The sequence below is a fragment of the Hippocampus bargibanti genome, linkage group LG11, assembly GCF_051943395.1.
Source record: "Hippocampus bargibanti isolate YZ-2025 linkage group LG11, ASM5194339v1, whole genome shotgun sequence".
In the NCBI taxonomy this organism is placed as follows: Eukaryota; Metazoa; Chordata; class Actinopteri; order Syngnathiformes; family Syngnathidae; genus Hippocampus; species Hippocampus bargibanti.
The window spans coordinates 8,787,803-8,807,500 of record NC_142744.1 but is presented as its reverse complement, the minus strand read 5'-3'; the positions used below and the strand labels follow the sequence as shown (position 1 = coordinate 8,807,500).

Here is a 19,698-nt window from a genome sequence, read left to right as displayed (position 1 = left end):
GCAGGAGTTTTCTGAACTCACCTTCCCACTCCAGCTCATTGCCGTTATTGCCAAAGTCCAGCGAATCGGTGTCGTCTGGTGTCTCGATGTCATCCACGTTGATGTCCAGGTCGTCGGAGAGCAGCGAGCCCTCGCTGTGTTCCAGCGATAGGTTCATGTCGGGTGCGGTCAGGGTGCGCCTCTTGGTCTGATCCCTGGCGGATCCTCCCACATTTAATCGACTGGGGGGGACTAAGACGGTCAGATAAATGTTACATGACATCAAAAACATGTCAAAAACATGTCAGTGGTTCACATACTGGTGGTCCTGTTGTCCATCAGTCCATCGCCATCTTCTGGTAGAGGCCTGTGGACATGGGACAGGGCGTTAGGTACGCCTGCGCTCATATCCTGGCTATCGAATAAAAAAAAGATGGTTGTCCAGAACTTGGATGTCTGTCCAATATGCACAGCTCCTTACAGATGATAAAGAATACATGACCGATTTATGTCATTTTTGTTGTTGTTGTCCACCATTTGAGCTCAACTATCAATTGCTTAACAATTCACTGCTATTCACAAATTTATTTGGGAATTTGAAGAATACATGACCGAATTATGTCATTTTGTTGTTGTTGTGCGCCATTTGACCTCAACTATCAGTTGCTTAATTCATTCACTGCCATTCACGAATTTATTTGTAATTGAAAATTTAACATAGAGCGCCATTCCCAAATTTGTTTAGGTTTTGTTTTTTACTGCGGGGGGTGCCGATAAAGCGCTGGTCAGACCTCTGGCAATGTTTTTCCCCCTTCTACGAGGGGTCAGCATTTGCCTTTTGTCTGTTAGTGTTTTTTACAGTTTCACTTACAGCGCAATATAAAACAATATGTATTGTATTGTATTTTGTACAGCCACCCCCACTTCAAGCTGAGATAACTCCAGACCCATATAACTTAGGAATTAACTATTTTTTTCTGATGAAAAAAAGAGAGTCTAAGGTTTCTTACACTGGATTGAACGCACATGTATTCCTAAAACTCAATATACTGTCGGGAGTGCAATTTGAGTGAATGACAAAAATCTTGGCACTGGTATGGTCACATTTTTGTTTGGCAGTGAATGAGTTAAATGTTTTCCCATTATTTGGATGACTTGTATAACAAGTAATCATGGTAGTCATTAGGATACCTAAATGGAAATTCAAGAAAGTACCTGGGGAAGTCCTCGTCCTGCCACTCATCCTTCACCTCCATGCTATCCATGCGTAAAGTGGCCTCAGCTGTCCCCATGTCGTCAGGAGCTTCGTCGCAAATCAGATTTCTGAGTTTAAAAAAACAGTGATACCTCGGTTTACGAACCCCTTGGTTTATGAACTTTTCGGTTCACGAACGTTAAATTTCTGAAAATTTTACCTTGGCATACAAACTTTACCTTGGCATACAAACTTTTTTCGTACACGGAGCTGCCTCAATGAATCTTCCAACAACAAAATGGCAGCCAACTGTTGTAGTCCTCTATTCCCCGCCCCCAGTCTTTGGTTAAAGCCACATGATTGGTCAAGAACGCAGCAGTGAGGGGAGGTGGTTTAAACATTAAAGAGACAGGCAGACGACAGTTGGGAGAGTTTCAACTTTGATAGTTCAAAGGCAGATAGGTCCCTGCTCTCAGGTTGGGGGGAGCAGAGGACTAATCCCTGCAGCTTAACTGATAGCTTCTATTGCCCTGACTGACGACTGGCCTGATTGCCCAATTGGCCATGACTAATCCTATGTTGCCTAAACAGTCTATTGTACGAACGATCCAAATTGAACCTCACCCCACCATTAACGGTTAAGGGAGGGATTTTGCTGTTTTATGAAAATCGCTTCTTTTACTCCCCTATCAAATCATCTATTTTCTTTCACTAAGATTTTGACGTCATTGTCGTCAAATGAGTGGTTGCTAGCTTTTAGGTGCATATGAATATCAGCAGAACATACATACATACGTACCTTCTGGCAATAAAATGCATTTTATAGCTGTAAGTGTTCACCCCTACAAGTGCGCAAAAATCTCTTTCCAACTGTGCCAGTCTACATCATTAAAAAAACTACCCATGCACAAGATAACTGCGCTTTGCACTAGATTTGCATAAAAATTCTTAACTCATTGCCTGGCACTCACCAATTTATTCGGGAATTGAAAATATGACATCGAGCACCATTCCCGAATGACCTTGGGTTTTGTTTATTCTTGCTTGGGTGCAGATAAAGACCCCTGGCAATGTTTTTTTCCTTCTACATGGGGGCAGCATTTTCCTTTATTCCCCATGTTAGCGCTTTGTTCCATCTTTAGCTGTTGTTAAAGCGCTATATAAACCAATATCTATTGCATTGTACAGATGCTCCCCTACTTACGAACATTTGAGTTACGAACAACAGTACATGTGAACATTTTTGTAGTAACATCTCTCTAGGTGTACATGTACATAACATTATAGAGCATATATTTTATCAAATGTTTATTTTTCAGAACAAACCAATACAGGTTACTTATACAAGCCTTAAGCATACTTATATAAGCCTTAAATATACATTGCATACAAAAAAGTTTTTTTGTATTAAATTATTATTATCCCGTGACTGTAAAGTGTCCTTGAGAGTTTTGAAAGGTACTTAGAAATTAAATGTATTATTATTATAACAATACAAATATAGCTCCAAATCAACTTACGAACGAATTCACCTTACGAACGACTGTAAATTGGGGAGCGTCTGTATTTTGGACAGCTGCCCTTATTTCAAGCTCATAACTGCAGAACAATATAATTTAGGAATTAACTCTCATGTTTTGTTTTTTCTTTTTTTTTTTTGAGGGGGGGGGGGGCGTGAATCAAGCTACGGTCAGACCTCTGGCAATGTTTTTCTCCCTCACGACGGGGCTGCATTTGCCTTTTGTACAGCCACCCCCATTTCCATTGCAGATAACTCTAGAGTCCAATAAAATCAACATGAACTTTTTTTTCTGATGAAAGAAGAGCGTCTACGGTTCCTAAAGCTGCATTGAATGTCGATGTAGTCCTGAAACTCAACATTCTGTTGGTCCTGGAATTGGAGCGACAATGACAAAAACCCTGGCACTGGAATGGACACATTTTTGCACATGTCTGGCACTGAATGAGTTAAATTATGTTTTTGAAAACTGTATGTTGCCTTCACATAATATTATTAATGCTCCAAATATTATACAGATTTAATTGTTGATGATGGAAAAATCCGCACGTTAGGTTCACCCAAAGCTTGAAATCATCTTGGATGCAGACGAAAACTAAATTGTTTTTGAAGTTGACTAAAAAAATGTGCAGTGGTTTCCATCAAGTACTAAGGGCGTAACCCGCATCTGACATAACCAGACTCCGTGGTTAAAACAAAATCACTGGAAACAAACGTTTTGAAAACGTCCAATCTGCTCTGCAAACATCACAAAAGTCATCGGTGCGCAGGCTAGCTGCTGCGTGCGTGTACTCACATCAGAGACGAAGCACCCGCTTGATGCGATGACAATAATGTGCCTTTAGAGACCGCCAAGCATCCCCCGTCTGACGTGAGAAAACCTCTGGAAGCGAGCCTTTTAGAAACAAAAAAAGTGCATTATCAAATCAATTCCAAGTGATATGATTGGTTTTTGGAACCCCCCCAAAAAAGAGCAGAAAAACATAATCCTTCTGTGCTTTTCACCTCGGCGGACTGTCCCCCTCTCTGCTAAAGCCACGCCCCCATTAATCCTGTGATGATGATGTCATCCATATGCTGGTTATGTAATCAAACACAAGCTTCCTCTTTAGAATTCAGTGCCTCCAGGATAGAATGTTTTTTTCCCGTTGTACTCTTCTTGGTCACGTTCTCTTCTATTTGTCATCTGGTGTGTTTATTTTTAAAACGCACTCACGGGGTGGCCACCATGGTGCTTTCCACTCTGCTGTTTCCAGGCAACCGCATCCCTCTCCTCCTCCTCCTCCTCCTCTCTCAGAATCCTTTTTAAACTCTCTCTCTCTTCCTGATGCCGCATGTAAACATTCCTCCTCACTCACCCAGTTTTTTTTTCGTCGCAATGCACTAAACTCTCAGGGCGGTGAGTTAATGTGGCTTTTGGTTGGACAGACAATGTGTTTGGGTTGCTTTGGGCTAAAAAATAAGGAATTGAAAATTAATCAGATCAATTCACCCACTCATCCTCACGAGTCGTGGGCGCGCTGGAGTCTATGCCAGGTGTCTTTGGATAGTAGAAGGGGGACACCCTGAACTGGTTGCCAGCCAATCAGAGCAATTTATGGACAGATTATGAATGAAAAACATTTGTCAATGAAAGAAATACAAACAATAAAACGTTGATATGGGAAATAAAATAATTCAAATGCAACTAAAACAACATAATAAAAAGATTGGAAATCAAAGTTAGAAATCTATCAAAATTTTACAAAAAATAATCAATAAATGTAGCAACTTATTTGAAAAACAATGCAGGAAATCCAAAATGTAAAATTGTCAATTAAACAGTTATGACAACGGGCCGAATTAATGATTCTAAATGTAATGTATCCCAATATAAAAAAGAATGAAATAAAAATAATTCAAAGTAAAAAAAAAAAACACACAATGTAAAAAAATAATACATTTTGCAATTAACCTGAAAAACGATACAGTAAATCCGAAACGTAAAATATTACATTTTAAAGTTATTACAATGGGCCAAATTAATAACCGTAAATACAATGTGTCTTAATATAAAAATGAGCTACAAAACAAAATACAAAGGAAAAAAACCACAATATAAGATACATTTTAGTTTCCTTTAAAAAAATCAATAAAGAATACTGTATATTAAAATCAATTAAAAATACACAAATAAGCATTGTGAATTAAGTTAATTAATTTGTTATACTAATCTTAATACTTAAATAATTCTCTGCTCTAACTTGCAAATGAAGGAATTAAAAATAAACACAAGTACAAAAATGGAATTAAACACGAGTCAATCGTCAATTGCTTGCATTGGCGGCACTACCTTGACCTCGCCACTAGAGGGAGGTATGTTGGATGTGAAGCTGCCCAAGGCTGACTGTCAAAAGCTTCAGGCCGGAGCATTTCCTTTGCCCAACGCACCTTCCTGTCTACACACAAAATCACTTTTTAAAGATGTCGTTAAAAAAAAAAGCTGCTGTCGAGATTTCCGTCAAGATGTAGTCGAGTGTGAAGACAAACTATGACCCAAATGTGCATTAAGTACGGATTAGCACACCCGATTAGATGAACTCGCCCTGGGCACGCACGCACACACGCACACACGGCTCCAAGTCACATACTCCACACCTCACAATGACTCAATGATTGATTTTAGCTAGCTACCTAGCTAGCTACCTAGCTACCTACCTAGGAAGCTACCTAGCAAGCGACGTAGCTAGCTACCTCGCAAGCGATCTAGCTAGCTACCTCGCAAGCAATCTAGCTAGCTACCTCGCAAGATATCTAGCTAGCTACCTCGCAAGCTACCTAGTTGCTCCCTAGCAAGCTATCTCAGTAGCTATCTATTTGCTATCTAATACATATCTACAGTATCTAGCTAGCTATCTATTAGCTATGACCTTGACAGTTTTGAAAGACGCTTATAAATACAATGTATTATTATTATTATTATTATTATTATTATTATTATTATTATTATTAGTAGTAGTAGTAGTAGTAGTAGTATTATCTATTAAGTAGATAATAACACTTTAGCTAATAGCTAGCTTTCTATCTATTTGAGTTACTTCCGGGATGAGTTAACGCTGGCGTGTGTGGCTACCGCTGCTTACCCACAGACTGTAAAGTGACTGTAAAGTGACCTTGAGAGTTTTGAAAGGTGCTTATAAATGAAATATACTGTTATTGTTTTAGCGCTTGCTCGTGCACAATGACAGATAGACAGCCATATAGATCTCTGTATCTCCGATTCTCCGTATCTGTTTCGATAGATGGATATTTTTTTCCATTTCTTTGCTGATTGGTTGGAATAAGTGACGTGCTCCTACCTGATGAGCTATCAAGAGGACAGCACCAGTCGACATAATGTCGAAGGGTTTGTCTTAGAGCGGAAACAATCCTGTGTGCAATGAGGGCGCCTAAGCTGGATGAATGCAGGAAGGGTTTTAACCCCTTTGCCCATTTTGGCAAACTAAAAGATTAAAAGATAAAAGGGGCAGAAAAGCTCCCAAGGTTTCTTCGCAAACAACCTGGTCTGCTGCGTCACCTCGGAAAATGTTTGCCGGTCGCTTGTTTTTAATGAGCAACGCCAAAAGCAGTGTTGACATTACCGCAACGTGGATAAAATATTTTGTTTCTAAAATTGTAAAGCGAAATGACACATTCACTATAATTCAGGGCACAACTGAAAGGTATTCTTATTTGTTCAAAGTTATCGCATGAGTTAATTAAAGAGTTTTGACTCTCAGCATGAGACCATGTGATCTACTAGCTTAGCGCTAATCTTGAAATGTTTTACCCTTTTGGTCTGCTTTCATGTTTTTTGACTCTATAGACTGTTTTTTTTTCTTGTCGGGCCGTACGAGCCACGCTCGTATTGGTGTAGTTAGCGGAGCACCAAGCCATCTTATTCCAACAAGCCGCCACAACCATTGTTCAATGACGACAAGGGGAAAAAAAACACACCATCAGTAATAATCATAATAATACATTTGATTTCTAAGCGGCTTTCAAAATTCTCAAGGTCAAGATAAGTTTTTCTGTGGGTGAGCAGCGGCAGCCACACGCGCCAGAGTTCACTCAACCTGGAAGTAACTATACTAAATAGAAAGCTAGCTAGCTAGCAAATTGATAGCCCACAGATACCTAGCCAGCTACATAATAATAATAATAATAATAATAATAATAATAATAATAATAATACATGTCATTTATAAGCGCCCTTCAAAACTCTCAAGGTCACTTTACAGCCACAGGATAAGTATTTTTTTGTGGGTAAGCAGCGGCAGCCACACGCGCAAGTGTTCACTCAACCCGGAAGTAACTCAAATAGATAGAAAACTAGCTAGCTAATAGATCGACAGCTTTCTATGGAGCCATATAATTAATAGCCAGCTAGATAGCTAGCGAGCCAGCCAGATAGGTAATAGATCGCAAATAGATAGCCAGCTGGGTAGCTAGCTAGATAGCCAATGTCAATGCATAGGTTCCAAATCTTGAAAAACGAGATGTTTCAGGCAAAAACTTCATTGTCTCAAATTGGTGAACACAACTAAATGGAAATACCACAAATTAAAAGTTCTAATGTACTTTTATTGATCTATTTTGCCGTTCAAATGCTTTTGGAGGTGACGGTATACATCCATTACGTTAGCTGGCCAGCTAGTTAGCTGGTCACATGTTATAAGGCAGAAGTCCCTCCCCTCCATCATCTTCCCTTGAACTTCTACTCCCCCCTCTTTCTTTTTCCTGCCATGTTTCCTTTCTTCACCCACCCCCGGCAAGCTGACGCAGCGCCTCTGCAGCGTTAGCCGCTTTGTGGCTAATAGGATGTGGCAGGCTTAAAGTGTCATCTGATAAAACTAAGATGCTTGGTCGCTACACTGTGCCCGCTTAACCAATTTGCACTCAATTAGGATAATGGTGGGGGAAACAAGCAAAGAGGGACAGCTTTAATATATTAATGTGATAATTTGATCATCAATTTCGCTCGCCGGCGACTCGCTAGGTGTCAGCGATGGCTCCTTGGACGATAGGACGTTGGCGACCGTTCGAAAAAGCGATGCGGCATTACATTTTATTTTGAAAAAGGTGACGATTCATGTTTTTTGTGAATGTTGTTTTTGTTTGCTGGCCGACTAGGAGATATTTTTCTACAGTTTCGTCGTGACCTATGTGGCACCAGGATTATTGCTCCCTTGATTTTTTGTTTTTCTCCCTTTGTATAGCTTTAGAATTGTTTTCTTCTATTTTTTTATTTGCTGTTTGGATTTTGAGAAGTCACAGAATTCTATTGTCTGAAATCATGTGTCATTCATTCATTCATTTTTATATTATATTATATTATATTATATTATATTATATTATATTATATTATATTATATTATATTATATTATATTATATTATGTGGCGACCCCTTGAAGGGAAAAGCCGAAAGGAAAAGAAGATATTATATTATATTATATTATATTATATTATATTATATTATATTATATTATATTATATTATGTGGCGACCCCTTGAAGGGAAAAGCCGAAAGGAAAAGAATATATTATATTATATTATATTATATTATATTATAGATTAGTTTAGTTTAGATACCCTAAATCACATGAAAAAAAAGTGATTATTTTGAACAAAAACATTTCTATCTACTCTTTTTTTGGAATTATTGCTGATTTGATCAACTGTTTTTCCTTGTTGGTGATTGACTAGAATTCCTTTTGCTGTGATGATACACTTTAGATAGTGTTCTGCTTTAAATAGAATAAGCCAAGCTTGTTGGCAAAGAGTCCCTATGTTGACAGATGGATTTAATTTTGTTAGCAAGCCTTCGAACAACAACAAACTTAAAAGCACTATTCGGATGACATAGATTGTAGTCTTTTGGGACGACAGTCTGTGGAAAAATTGTGTCTTGAGATAAAAGTTTAACTCTGCCAGACGACGAGCAAAAATGTGTCCACTCCAGCGCCAGGGTTTTTTGTTATTTTCACTCAAATTGCCGGAACCCACAGAATATTGAGTTTTAGGACTACATAAACATTCAATACGGTGTTAGAAATCTTAGGCTCTCTTCTTTCATCAGAAAAAAAATAGTTAATTCCTGAATTATATAGGCCTGGAGTTATCTGAGCTTGAAATTGGGGGGGGGGGGTGGTGTACAAAATACAACACAATACATACTGTACATATTGGTTTATATAGGGCTTTAACAGCAGCCGAAGCTGGAACAAAGCACTAACATGGAAAAAGGGGAAATTCTGCCCACTTGTGGACAGGTAAAACATTGCCAGAGGCCATGGCCAGCGCTTTATTAGCACCCAAACAACAACAAAACGCGAACAATTTCGGGACTGGCGCTCCACGTCATATCAGAATCAGAAAACCGTTATTCGTCCCACAATGGGGAAATTTGCAGTCCACAGCAGCAATTTGAAAGGGGATGGGGTCGGGTCTTTAAATTTCTGAATAAATTCGTAAATGGAAGTAGATTAGTTGAGGGTCAAATCATGTGTTGTTTTTTTAGAGTGATATGATACAAATCCAGATTAATTTAAAAAAAAAGAGTCACATTTTTCAAATGAGGCAATTTGGCTAATGCCATAACACAAGGGTGTTATAACAGTTGTACAGTGATACCTTGGCTTACGAAATTAATTGGTTCCCAGACAGTGTGTAAGGCAAAAAGTGTGTATCCCAAAAATTAATTTCCCATGGAAAACCATTAAAATGAGAATAATCCGTTCCCAGGTCCCCATAAAACATAATTTTCTATTTTATAATTTTCTAAGCCTTAAAATGACAAAAATATACCTTATTTTATGTATAATTAAGGTGGTATGGTATTATAATTAAAGAAATAAACTGTACTGTATAATCTTCTTCTTTTCCTTTCGGCTTTTCCCTTCGAGGGGTCGCCACAGCAAATCAGTGTCCTCCATCTTGAGAGGTTTGATCCGCATGTTTGTTTTGGACAAGCTTTTACGTTGGATGCCCTTCCTGACACAACCCTCTGTATTTATCCGGGCTTGGGACCGGCACAAGAAGACATATGTCCCTGTGTGGCTACAGAACAAGCAACTCGCTCAGTAAAAGGAAACTATACTCACCATTTGATGACAATGCTCTGATCTTAACGTGAAATGGGCATCTCTTTCCTTACATTACATCACAAACAGAACTCCAGTCCTTTAAGATGCTTTATCTTCCAGTCACAGTATATCTAAATGATCTTTCCTGTTAATAACGTTATTTTATTTACCTTTGTGATGGTCGTTGATGGCATGATGGAATGGATAGCTTTTTGCATAAAGTGTGTCAAGGAGCTCTGGGTTGTAAATCTTGGAAGTTGTGATATTGTAACAGCAACAGATGCAAGCAGACACACTAGAAACGTCATTAATAGCTGGTTCCCTTGCTTGTCAATTCATTTCAAATTGAACTGATGGCTAGTGCGGGTTATTTGTGGAGCCTGATTGATGGGAATTTTAACCTCGCAGTCTACACTCTGCCTTTAACTATCAAAGTTGAAACGAGTCCAAATGTCAACAAGCCAGCTGCCATTTTCTTTTAGGAGAACGGGCTCCTCCACCTTCTTTATCTCTTCTCCCTGTAGCATCACTCTTGCACTTGGATCCCTCTCATTCACACACATATATTCCGTCTTGTTGCGACTGATCTTCATTCGTCTCCTTTCCAGGGCATATCTCCACATATCTAGTTTCTCTGCCGCCTGTTCCCTGCTCTCGCTACAGATCACAATGTCATCTGCAAACATCATGGTCCAAGGAGATTCTTGTCTAACATCGTCTGTCAGCCTGTCCATCACCATAGCAAACAAGAATGGGCTCAGAGCTGACCCCTGGTGGAGTCCCACCTCCACCTTGAATTCCTCAGTCATACCGACAGCGCACCTCACAACTGTCTTACCGAGGTATCACTCTTCTTCTTTTCCTTTCGGCTTTTCCCTTCAAGGGGTCACCACTGTAATAATGATATTTTTTTGGACAAGCAATCAAAAAGGGAAACGATTCAAGAGGCTGTTTTCGGCGGCTACAAATTGATGTTAAAAGTCTGTTCATCTCTTCTGTCTCCGGAGTGCGTAATGAAGGGATTAGTGCACAACTCTCACTTAGTGGCCTTTATCTCGCGCACAATGGCTTTTTTTGGGGGGAAAGAAAGTTTTGTCAAGGCTTCATTAGCGACGGCCTCCAACTGGGCCCTGAATGCGACACACATTTGGAGCAATTACTTGGGTAGAAAACAACTGTCAGTCATTCTTAAAGGGGAAGGATCCTAATGAATATACCTTTTAATCCGTCCTCCGTTTGTCTTCCCTTTCGTGATCTTTTTTTTTTTTTTTTTTTTTTTGGACATGTTTGGTTTGGCAGTGGAAGACGGGACGGTGTCATTGCATTTGTTCATTTGGTGCGGAGGCGGGACGGTGAAGGGGGTCGGATTTTGAAGGATTTAACGTGGAGCAACAAGTGCCACTCGCAACTGGATAGTGTCGGTAGAACACTTTGATATTACAGGCAACGTGTAAGCAATTACTGGAAGCAAATGTAGGTGAGCCTTATTTCTTGGGAGTCCAAGACTATATCTCAATGGTTCTTTTGCCTTGGAAGAAAACCATGTGCGTCTACAAGGGTCCGTCGGGAGAAAGCGTAAAGTGACCCAAGTGGCCATCCATTGCGCCATCGTAACCCCTCCCCCCCTTATCCCAAAAAGGGTCATTCGAATGCATTTGTCAATGGATACCCTGGCAATGGCGGAAGATGGTGGCCTGGACAACTTTGACATGGCAAAAGGCGCCTGCGGATCCAGCTCTGGGGGCAAGGTACACAGTATTGATGTAATCCTCGGTTTCGCCAAGGAGCAGGACTCTCTGCTCCAACACCACAGCGTCCACAGTCAGTACCCCCAAGACGGCGAGCACAGGCAGAAAGCCACGCAGGAAACTTTGCAACTTCCTGACAAGCACGATCCGTACGGGCATCTTTCGGAACTGGCCGACAACTCCCAACAATCTTCCTATCATGGTGAGCAGTGCATATCAGGATGGGGGGGGGGGAAGTCATGTGAAACCATGTGCTTCACTTCCATTTAGGAACATCATGGTGCAAATTTAAGAGGTCTGCCAGTTTTGGTCAAAGAACACTCTGAAGGTTCTGATTCAGAATCAGTGGCCTAGATAGAAGTGTTTTAAATAAGAAATATACCGTAATATATATATATATATATATATATATATATATATATATATATATATATATATATATATATATATATATATATATATATATATATATATATATATAGTTTATATATATATATATAGTTTATATATATATATATATATATATGTAGTTTATATATAATATACTTATATACAGTAAAGTCTCGTTATATCGATATCGGATATATCGATAGTCCCGGTTATATCGATACTATTTCTATGCATTCACGGAGAAAATTACATGCAAACAGGGTCGGATATAATCGATAGTCCCGGTTATATCGATATTTTTTCGGACTCCCTTAAATATCGATATAACGAGACTTTCCTGTATATATAAATATATTATATATAAACTACACATATATATATATATATATATATATATATATATATATATATATATATATATATATATATATATATATATATATATATATATATATAATTATATAGTGTATATTAAATTTTATATTATATATTAAATATATTATATTGTGTGGAATCCAACTAAGGTTTGACTAGTTCCATTTAAAAGTGTTTTTATGATGAGAATAATATGAAATTAAACATACATAAAAATGTGTCTTTTGATGCATGAACAAACATATTTGTAAAAAAAAATTGAGCTTTTGAGGGACAGTGGTTACGACAACTGATCAACAGATCAGGTGATCATTATTTAGGGATGAAATGGTTGAATTTTTCAAGTAAAAAAATGTTTGGGTAAAAATGCCCCAAAAATAAATAGGCATATTTGTTGTAAGACATTTCCAACTTCATAAATGTTTAAAATGATTTGTTATTATTCATCCATTAATCCATTTTCTACCATCACTGATGCTGAATGGGGAGTTGGGGGGGCAATCCCAGATAACTTTTGGCAAAAGGTGGATTACACCCAGAAATGGTTGTAAATCGCATGACACATATACTGTTCTCAAATGTGAATGAATAATAATTATGTATAATGTAAAATTGTAAAATATTGGAAAATGGGAATACAGGCATTAAACATGTAAAAATGAGCTTTTTTAATGATTATTATTATCATTTTGCAATTGGCTTGGAGGAGTCACATGATTTTACTGCCAAGTGTCTTGTGTCATTTGGTAAAATATTACTGTCCAAACTATGGTTACTTAGATATAAAAGTCCTCCAAAAATATATTTACTGTTCAAGAAAATGTATAAAAAAGTTTTTCTCACAAATTATATTGGACGTTTTGACTTAATAAATCAATTTACTTCTCATTGATAGGAAGAAATCACACTTAGAGTGAGGTAAATTATCTGTATTGGAGTTTCATTTAAATATGTTTCTTTGCACTATGAAATCATTTAAAAGTGTTTTCAATATGTGTATATTTAAAAATGAAAATATTCCAACTAAAAAGTTTTTTTTACAGCCACCCCCATTTCAAGATCAGATAACTCCAGACCCATATAACTTAAAAATTTACTATTTTTTATGAGTCTAAGCTCTAACACAGACTGTATTGAATGCTTATGTCGTCCTAAAACTCAATATTCTGTGGGTCCTGCAATTTCACTGAAAATGACAAAAACCCTGGCACTGGAGTGAACACAATTTTGCACATGGTCTGGGAGTGAATGAGTTCGAAAGACAACCCCAATGTGCTGCATAATCATGTTTGTGCCGTTTCAAATATTTTGGTACTGTCATCTAGCTATGGTGACTTTATGTCATCATCACAAATCGGTCCCTTGTCTTGTCTTAAAACGTCTTAGTTTTTAGCGGACACAATACGGACTGCAGGGCAGGATTAGAGTGGGATTTATCTAGTAGGTAGCATCTGTTCTTGTGGGATTACTTGAAGGTGGAGGTGGGGGATTCAGTGAAAGATGTCATGTCACTTGGGGCTTGCCAAGACCCCCCGTGGTAAGGACCCACCGCCAAGGACATCCGTCAGATTTCACTACTCGATATGTTGTGTACAGAAATTGGAAGGACAACTTTAAGCTCTTCAATCAATCAGTCAAACAACCTTCCTCCATCTTTTTAGCATCAGACCTATTCTCCAGCGACAAGTGCGACGGAGAGATGAGCGGTGCGCAAAAGGACCCGGCTGAGGACTCCCCCGAGGTTATTGTAGAAGAAGAACATGGCAAGAAGAAGCATCGCAGGAACCGAACTACCTTCACGACCTACCAGCTACACGAGCTGGAGCGCGCCTTTGAGAAGTCACACTACCCGGATGTCTACAGCCGTGAGGAGCTAGCCATGAAGGTCAACCTCCCAGAGGTCAGAGTACAGGTAAGGCAGGGTTTAAAGTGTCATTCAGAACACATCATCTTCGCCAAAACATTTGGGATCAGGGCCTTGAGGAAAACATTGGCAGTGCATCTAACAGTCACATTTTAGACCATGGTTCAAAGCAAAGATCACGCAGATGAAGCGAGCGTGTACCAAAAACAAGGGAAATAGGTTCAGTTCATTGCTCGTGGGCACTTTTGCAGTCCCAATGTTTTGTCTGTATCATATCTGAAACTTTCAAAAACTCTCTGCTCCTAAGATCGGACAGATCATAGGAGCAGTCTTCTTTTCCGACTGCGTTTGGTTTTACAGATGAACGGACAGTTCTCCATTCAGTTTATTGTCTTGCCATCAATTCTCTTGTCAGAAATACGAGGTCAGGTCCAAAAAATTGCAATCACAGTCTCCACTTACCAAACTTACATGGAAGTTTATCAAAGGCATCAATAATTTGATTTGTTTGGGATTCCCCACACCAACCAGACAGACAGCGATGATATTTTTAGGCTGTTGCTTCTGTCCAAAGAGGCTGTCTGCCATACTCTGTCCAGTTCGCCACAAGCGTCAACATAAATGACAGTTTGGCTAAGTGACGCTGATGATGGCTGCTGTACAAGCAGTGAGTGGAAAAAATATCAGTTAATCTATGCAAAACTTTGGTTGAGAGTACCGAAGGGGAAAAAAAGTCACATTGAGAAAATTAAGTATGGCTAAGATCCGTTTGTGTAGGCTCTCAGTCTTACAGGAGTGGTCTATCGATGAAAAGGTTTCTTCAGTCGTCATCTTTCAAAGAAGTACAGATGACGGCTGAAGAAACCTTTTCATCTATGGCGAAGATCGGAAATGAGTAGCACCACTGTAAGGTGGGAGTGCTTTGTTACCTGGACTGACTTTTTTGGGGATTACCATTCATTATAGTGCTCGGTTTTAGTAATTTCCCTTTTCGGTCTTAAATCAAGTCCATCGACTCTCGAGACTGTTGGTTGTTGGGCTATATACTCAAATGCTGTCAAACTAAAAGTCCCACTGGACTTTATACTGGTGCCCACGAGTGAACTCTTTCTCCAGGTGTGGTTCCAGAATCGGCGAGCCAAATGGCGACGTCAAGAGAAGATAGACTCCACCACAATGAAGCTGCACGACTCCCCCATGCTTTCCTTCAACCGACCCCCAATGGCCTCAAGCGTTGGTCCGGTGACCAACCCCATGCCGCTGGATCCCTGGCTCACCTCGCCTATCTCCAACGCCACACCTATGCACGCTATCTCGGGGTTCATGGGTTCGTCGCAGAGCCTGCAGCCGGCCTACGCGGGCCACGGCTTCCTCGGCGGAGCGCCACCCGTCCTGGTGCAAGGCATGCAGTCCATGGGCGGACCGCCGCCATACCAGTGCCCACCTAGCTTCAATGACAAATTCCCTATGGAGGACGACAGAAGCTCCAGTATTGCGGTGCTCAGAATGAAGGCCAAAGAGCACATTCAGTCCATGGACAAAACCTGGCAACACATGTGATCTTTCTTTTTTAGGTGGGCAGCGGGGGTGTTTTACTCTGGGCAGCTCCAGTTAATGTTTACAAACTGTGGCAACACAGGAACTGTCTTCTGACTCTGGAAGGATGACTTTTTGCAAGACCATTTTGGGTTTAGACTGGAGGAACTACTGTTCAAATTTAGGCTTGGGCTGGGGGTCTACGGCTTTGAACATATCCGAATGGAGCCTTTTGGAGTCGTTGACAACAAATACGAGGTGGAAATGTGATTACTGTCAAATAACTTTGTATTGTAAGCATCTGGGATGGCCACGCCATGTTTCGTTCATCTGCACTGAATAGATTAGACAATCATACATACAGAATATATTAAAAGAAAAATACAGGCATTGTTCCCATGAGTTGAGGACACTGACGCTCTGTTTAATGTTGTTCCATCTGGTTGAAAAAGGTTGCTTTGACTGTTACTTTAAATGCTTCCACCTTTATTGTTTTGCTTGGTGGTAGCAGCATCACCACATGTACACCATCCGTACTTGTTTAATAATTATTGTTTTAAAATTATGTCCTCAAAATTACATGTAGAAGAGCATTCAAAAATATTTTTAGAATTCATGGCCAAAAACATTTGGTTTTGGGGTCCATTTTTCTGACAGGGGCCCATTGAAGATAAGCTACCGTATTTTCCGGTGTATAAGGCGCACCTGAGTAGAAGGCACCCCCCCAATGAATGGTGTAATTTCAAACGTATTTAATCTATAAGGCGCACCAGACTATAAAGCGCACATTCAATTAATGAAAAAAAAAATCCAAAATGTATGTATAAATATATAAATGTTTTCCAAATTTAAGGCACATCATCACATTATAAGGTGCTACAGTATATGCTTGGTATATACACTACTTCTTCGACAGGTAGGGAAATTCAGTCAGTGGTTGATGAACGTAGTTGCGAGACCTGTTGTAGCTCAGTATTACTTCACATGTAAGGCGCACCGGCGTATAAGGCGCAGGGTCATATTTGGAAGAAAAAGCAAGGCTTTTAGGTGCGCCTTATACACCGGAAAATATGGTACTCCTTTGGTCCGATTGGACAGAATTGTCAGGAATTGAAATTTTCTCATTTGGCAGTGTCTGCATTTTTTTTACCCTTTTGGTGGCACACATGGCAACACAAACAAGAGGAGACCTGCCACAAAGTTAAAGAGTGTAATCTGGCCAATCAGAGGCTAATTTGAACAGACAGGACTGCCTCTTAACATCTAATTACTGCTTTTAAAGCGATTAAGTCCAGATCCTCTGTCATAGACGGAATGTCCTCAGATGGCCCTGAATGAAAAAGTCTCTTCATGACATGACTGTCAAGCCAATGACCTTATTCAATATTTTTTTTCAAAGTGTAATGATCGTTCAAAGTTGACATTGTCTTTGAAAATGACAGACACGAGCCCAATCAGGTTTCAAAGGTTTGGAGTTCCAATGCAAGTCATCATTCGATGTCCCAAAAAAACCTCAGCAAGAAATCAAACAAAATTAAATTTAAGGCACCTCAACTCTAAGACTTGTCTCCTCTTAATGAGAGGCGATGTACAATGAGTGGGATGGCGGCCCACTATGGATATTTGCCAGGCTGTTAGGCAGATGAGGCTCCACTCCATCAGGCCCGAGAGGACCCCCCTCAACCCCTCCTTTAGCATGACACCCGCTAATTGCCTTCCTATAAATTTTAACCACCGGCATGTAGTCTGTTGTAAAATAACTTAAATAATATTTGTTTGTACAAGTAATCAGGATATCGCAAAACAATGTTTGTCACATTACCTGTGTCATACAGACAAATGACTGACTTTTTTGGGGCGGAGCTTATGTGACATGTCATTTTGATCCAGCAAGCCTAAGAAGAAAAATTAAAACAATGACACATTTAGAGTACTATCAAATTTTGGAATACATATGACATTTATATTTGCACTTATATATAAACACTGTCAGAGATATGACAGTCCGACATTGGACGAAGACTCTGAACCAGAAAGATTGTCCCTACTGCCGGCAGGAGACGCAGCCATTCATGACAGACGTCTGAATTCTGCAGCCCTCTACCAAGCTATTTGTTGAGAGTATATGCAAATTTAAGTGATACATTAGTAAAACATAGTTTTCTTGATCAGAATACCACGGCCCTGGAACGTTCTGAGCCCCAACAGCTGTAAGCAATAAAACATTGTCTTTTCCATGAACTGATAAATTTGTAACCTGGCTAATGAGCTCTTCCTGTGCAGGATGTTTAAGTCGTAAATAACTTCGGTGGTAACGGAGTACCCCAAGTCCTAAATTCTGTGCATGGCCAGATCTCTTAGATGAAGATGACAGTTTAACTCGCTGTGTCTGTTGACCTGATTGACCCCAGGTTGTCTGTGCTTCAATTGAGTCACACATGTTGACTAAGCATACAACAGCATGAAACCTTTAAATATGATAACTTCTTATTCTGTCTAATCTCTATCAAACACACACACACATACACGCAGATGAAATACTGACCCTTCTTTAATTTGGGGGCGTGATGGATGTTTCCCGTTTCGGCATCAACACTGCAGCCATGGGAATTTATTCCAAACAGGAAAGAATCAGAATTTTTTAAAAAAAGTCAAGATTGGTCTAAAATTAGTGAGAACATCATGAACATACCTTAATTTAGCAGCAGGGCCCAGTTGAAGCAGACATCAATGATGCCCACGCGGTGATCTCATTTGTTCAGCTGAGCGTGAGCTGGGGTTCCAGTTAACAGGCCTACGAGCAAACGGCTTGGCGGTGGAAATAATAAGGGAAAAGAGCGGAATTAATGAGTTTTGATGCGGAGCACTTCTCAAAGGGGGATACCGGTTGACACAATTGGGGAGCGCTCAGGAGGGTGGAGATGCTTGATGGCTGGCGGCACTTGCATTTTCTGATCTCCACTTGAAACCCTCCCCACAAAAAAAAACTACAAATAAAAAAATTGACAAAATGACAAAAACAGGTTTCTTACATTAGATAACACGGCAATGGACAAAAATAAAAATAAATACAATAATAAAAACGAAATAACTAACTAAATAAACATAAATAATTCATAAATACCCAGACTTACAAATAAACCCCAAAAAACAAACTGCTAGCTAGCCTGCACACTGCTCATTAGCTTGCACGCTTGCAATTTTTCTTTATACATTGTGCGCTATCCAATAAGTTATCTGGCTGGCTAGCTGGCGGGCTACCTAGCGAGCACATTATTTGCTAGATATTTGCTATCTATTAGCTGTGTAGCTGGCTCGCTAGCTATATAGCTAGCTATCTATTAGATATCCTTATCCTGTGACAGTAAACTAAAGTGACCTTGAGAGTTTTGAAAGGCACTTTATAAATGACATGTACAGTGATACCTTGGCTTACGAACTTAATTGGTTCCCAGACAGAGTGTGTAAGGCAAAGTGTGTATCCCAAAAAATAATTTCCCATAGGAAACCATTAAAATGAGAATAATCCGTTCCCAGGTCCCCATAAAACATAATTTTCTTTCTAATTTTCTAAGCCTTAAACCTCTAAAAAGTATACCTTATTTTATTTATAATAAATGTGCTATGGTATTACAATTAAAGAAATAAAATGTACAGTATAATAAAGTCGTTTTTAACTTTGTGATGGTCGTTGATGGCTTGATGGAATGGAGTGGCCGCTTTCATCAGCATTAAACACTTGATGAGGAACGTAACCTTCTTCTTTCACCATCCTGAGGAATGATGCCTTGTAGGTGCTTTCTCTGTGATAATTTTATATAGTTCCTCATCAATTGTGTTCTGTTTAGCTGGGTTGATAGCTTTTTGAATCAAGTGTACAGATGGCTTGTGCAGGTTGTTTGTGGAGCCTGATAGATGGGATATTTTAACCTTGCAGTCTACACTCTAGCTTTGATCTGTCAAAGTTGAAACTCTCTCACTGTCGTCT

At 39.5% G+C, this 19,698-nt stretch overlaps 2 protein-coding genes and 1 long non-coding RNA gene across 5 annotated transcripts in view; 2 read left to right on the top strand and 1 right to left on the bottom strand.

Moving 5' to 3' along the window:
* The window catches only part of LOC148891410 (uncharacterized), a 21,273-nt gene extending 21,258 nt beyond the window's left edge, over positions 1-15 (top strand). The window contains exon 4 of the long non-coding RNA XR_016116401.1: positions 1-15. This exon is cut by the window's left edge and continues 122 nt beyond it. This is a non-coding gene — a long non-coding RNA (uncharacterized LOC148891410).
* Positions 1-3,918, bottom strand: part of LOC148891409 (caytaxin-like) — a 12,167-nt gene extending 8,249 nt beyond the window's left edge. The window contains exons 1-5 of one of the 3 annotated variants that reach the window (XM_089007780.1): positions 3,699-3,734; positions 3,490-3,588; positions 1,195-1,302; positions 300-346; positions 22-231 (exon numbers count right to left, since the gene is read on the bottom strand). In XM_089007780.1, the coding sequence (XP_088863906.1) occupies positions 22-231; positions 300-346; positions 1,195-1,271 (334 nt within the window). In that variant the 5' untranslated portion in view covers positions 1,272-1,302; positions 3,490-3,588; positions 3,699-3,734. Of the gene's footprint in view, positions 1-21; positions 232-299; positions 347-1,194; positions 1,303-3,489 lie in introns of those variants that run through there. The other 2 variants (XM_089007778.1, XM_089007779.1) reach the window with 2 other exon arrangements.
* Positions 3,919-11,096: 7,178 nt separating this feature from the next.
* Positions 11,097-19,255, top strand: LOC148891408 (retinal homeobox protein Rx2-like). Its single transcript, XM_089007399.1, has 3 exons — positions 11,097-11,747; positions 13,972-14,222; positions 15,291-19,255. Exons 1-3 carry the CDS (start codon positions 11,447-11,449, stop codon positions 15,732-15,734), a joined length of 996 nt encoding a protein of 331 aa, XP_088863525.1. The 5' UTR covers positions 11,097-11,446; the 3' UTR covers positions 15,735-19,255.
* The last annotated feature ends 443 nt before the right edge of the window (positions 19,256-19,698 follow it).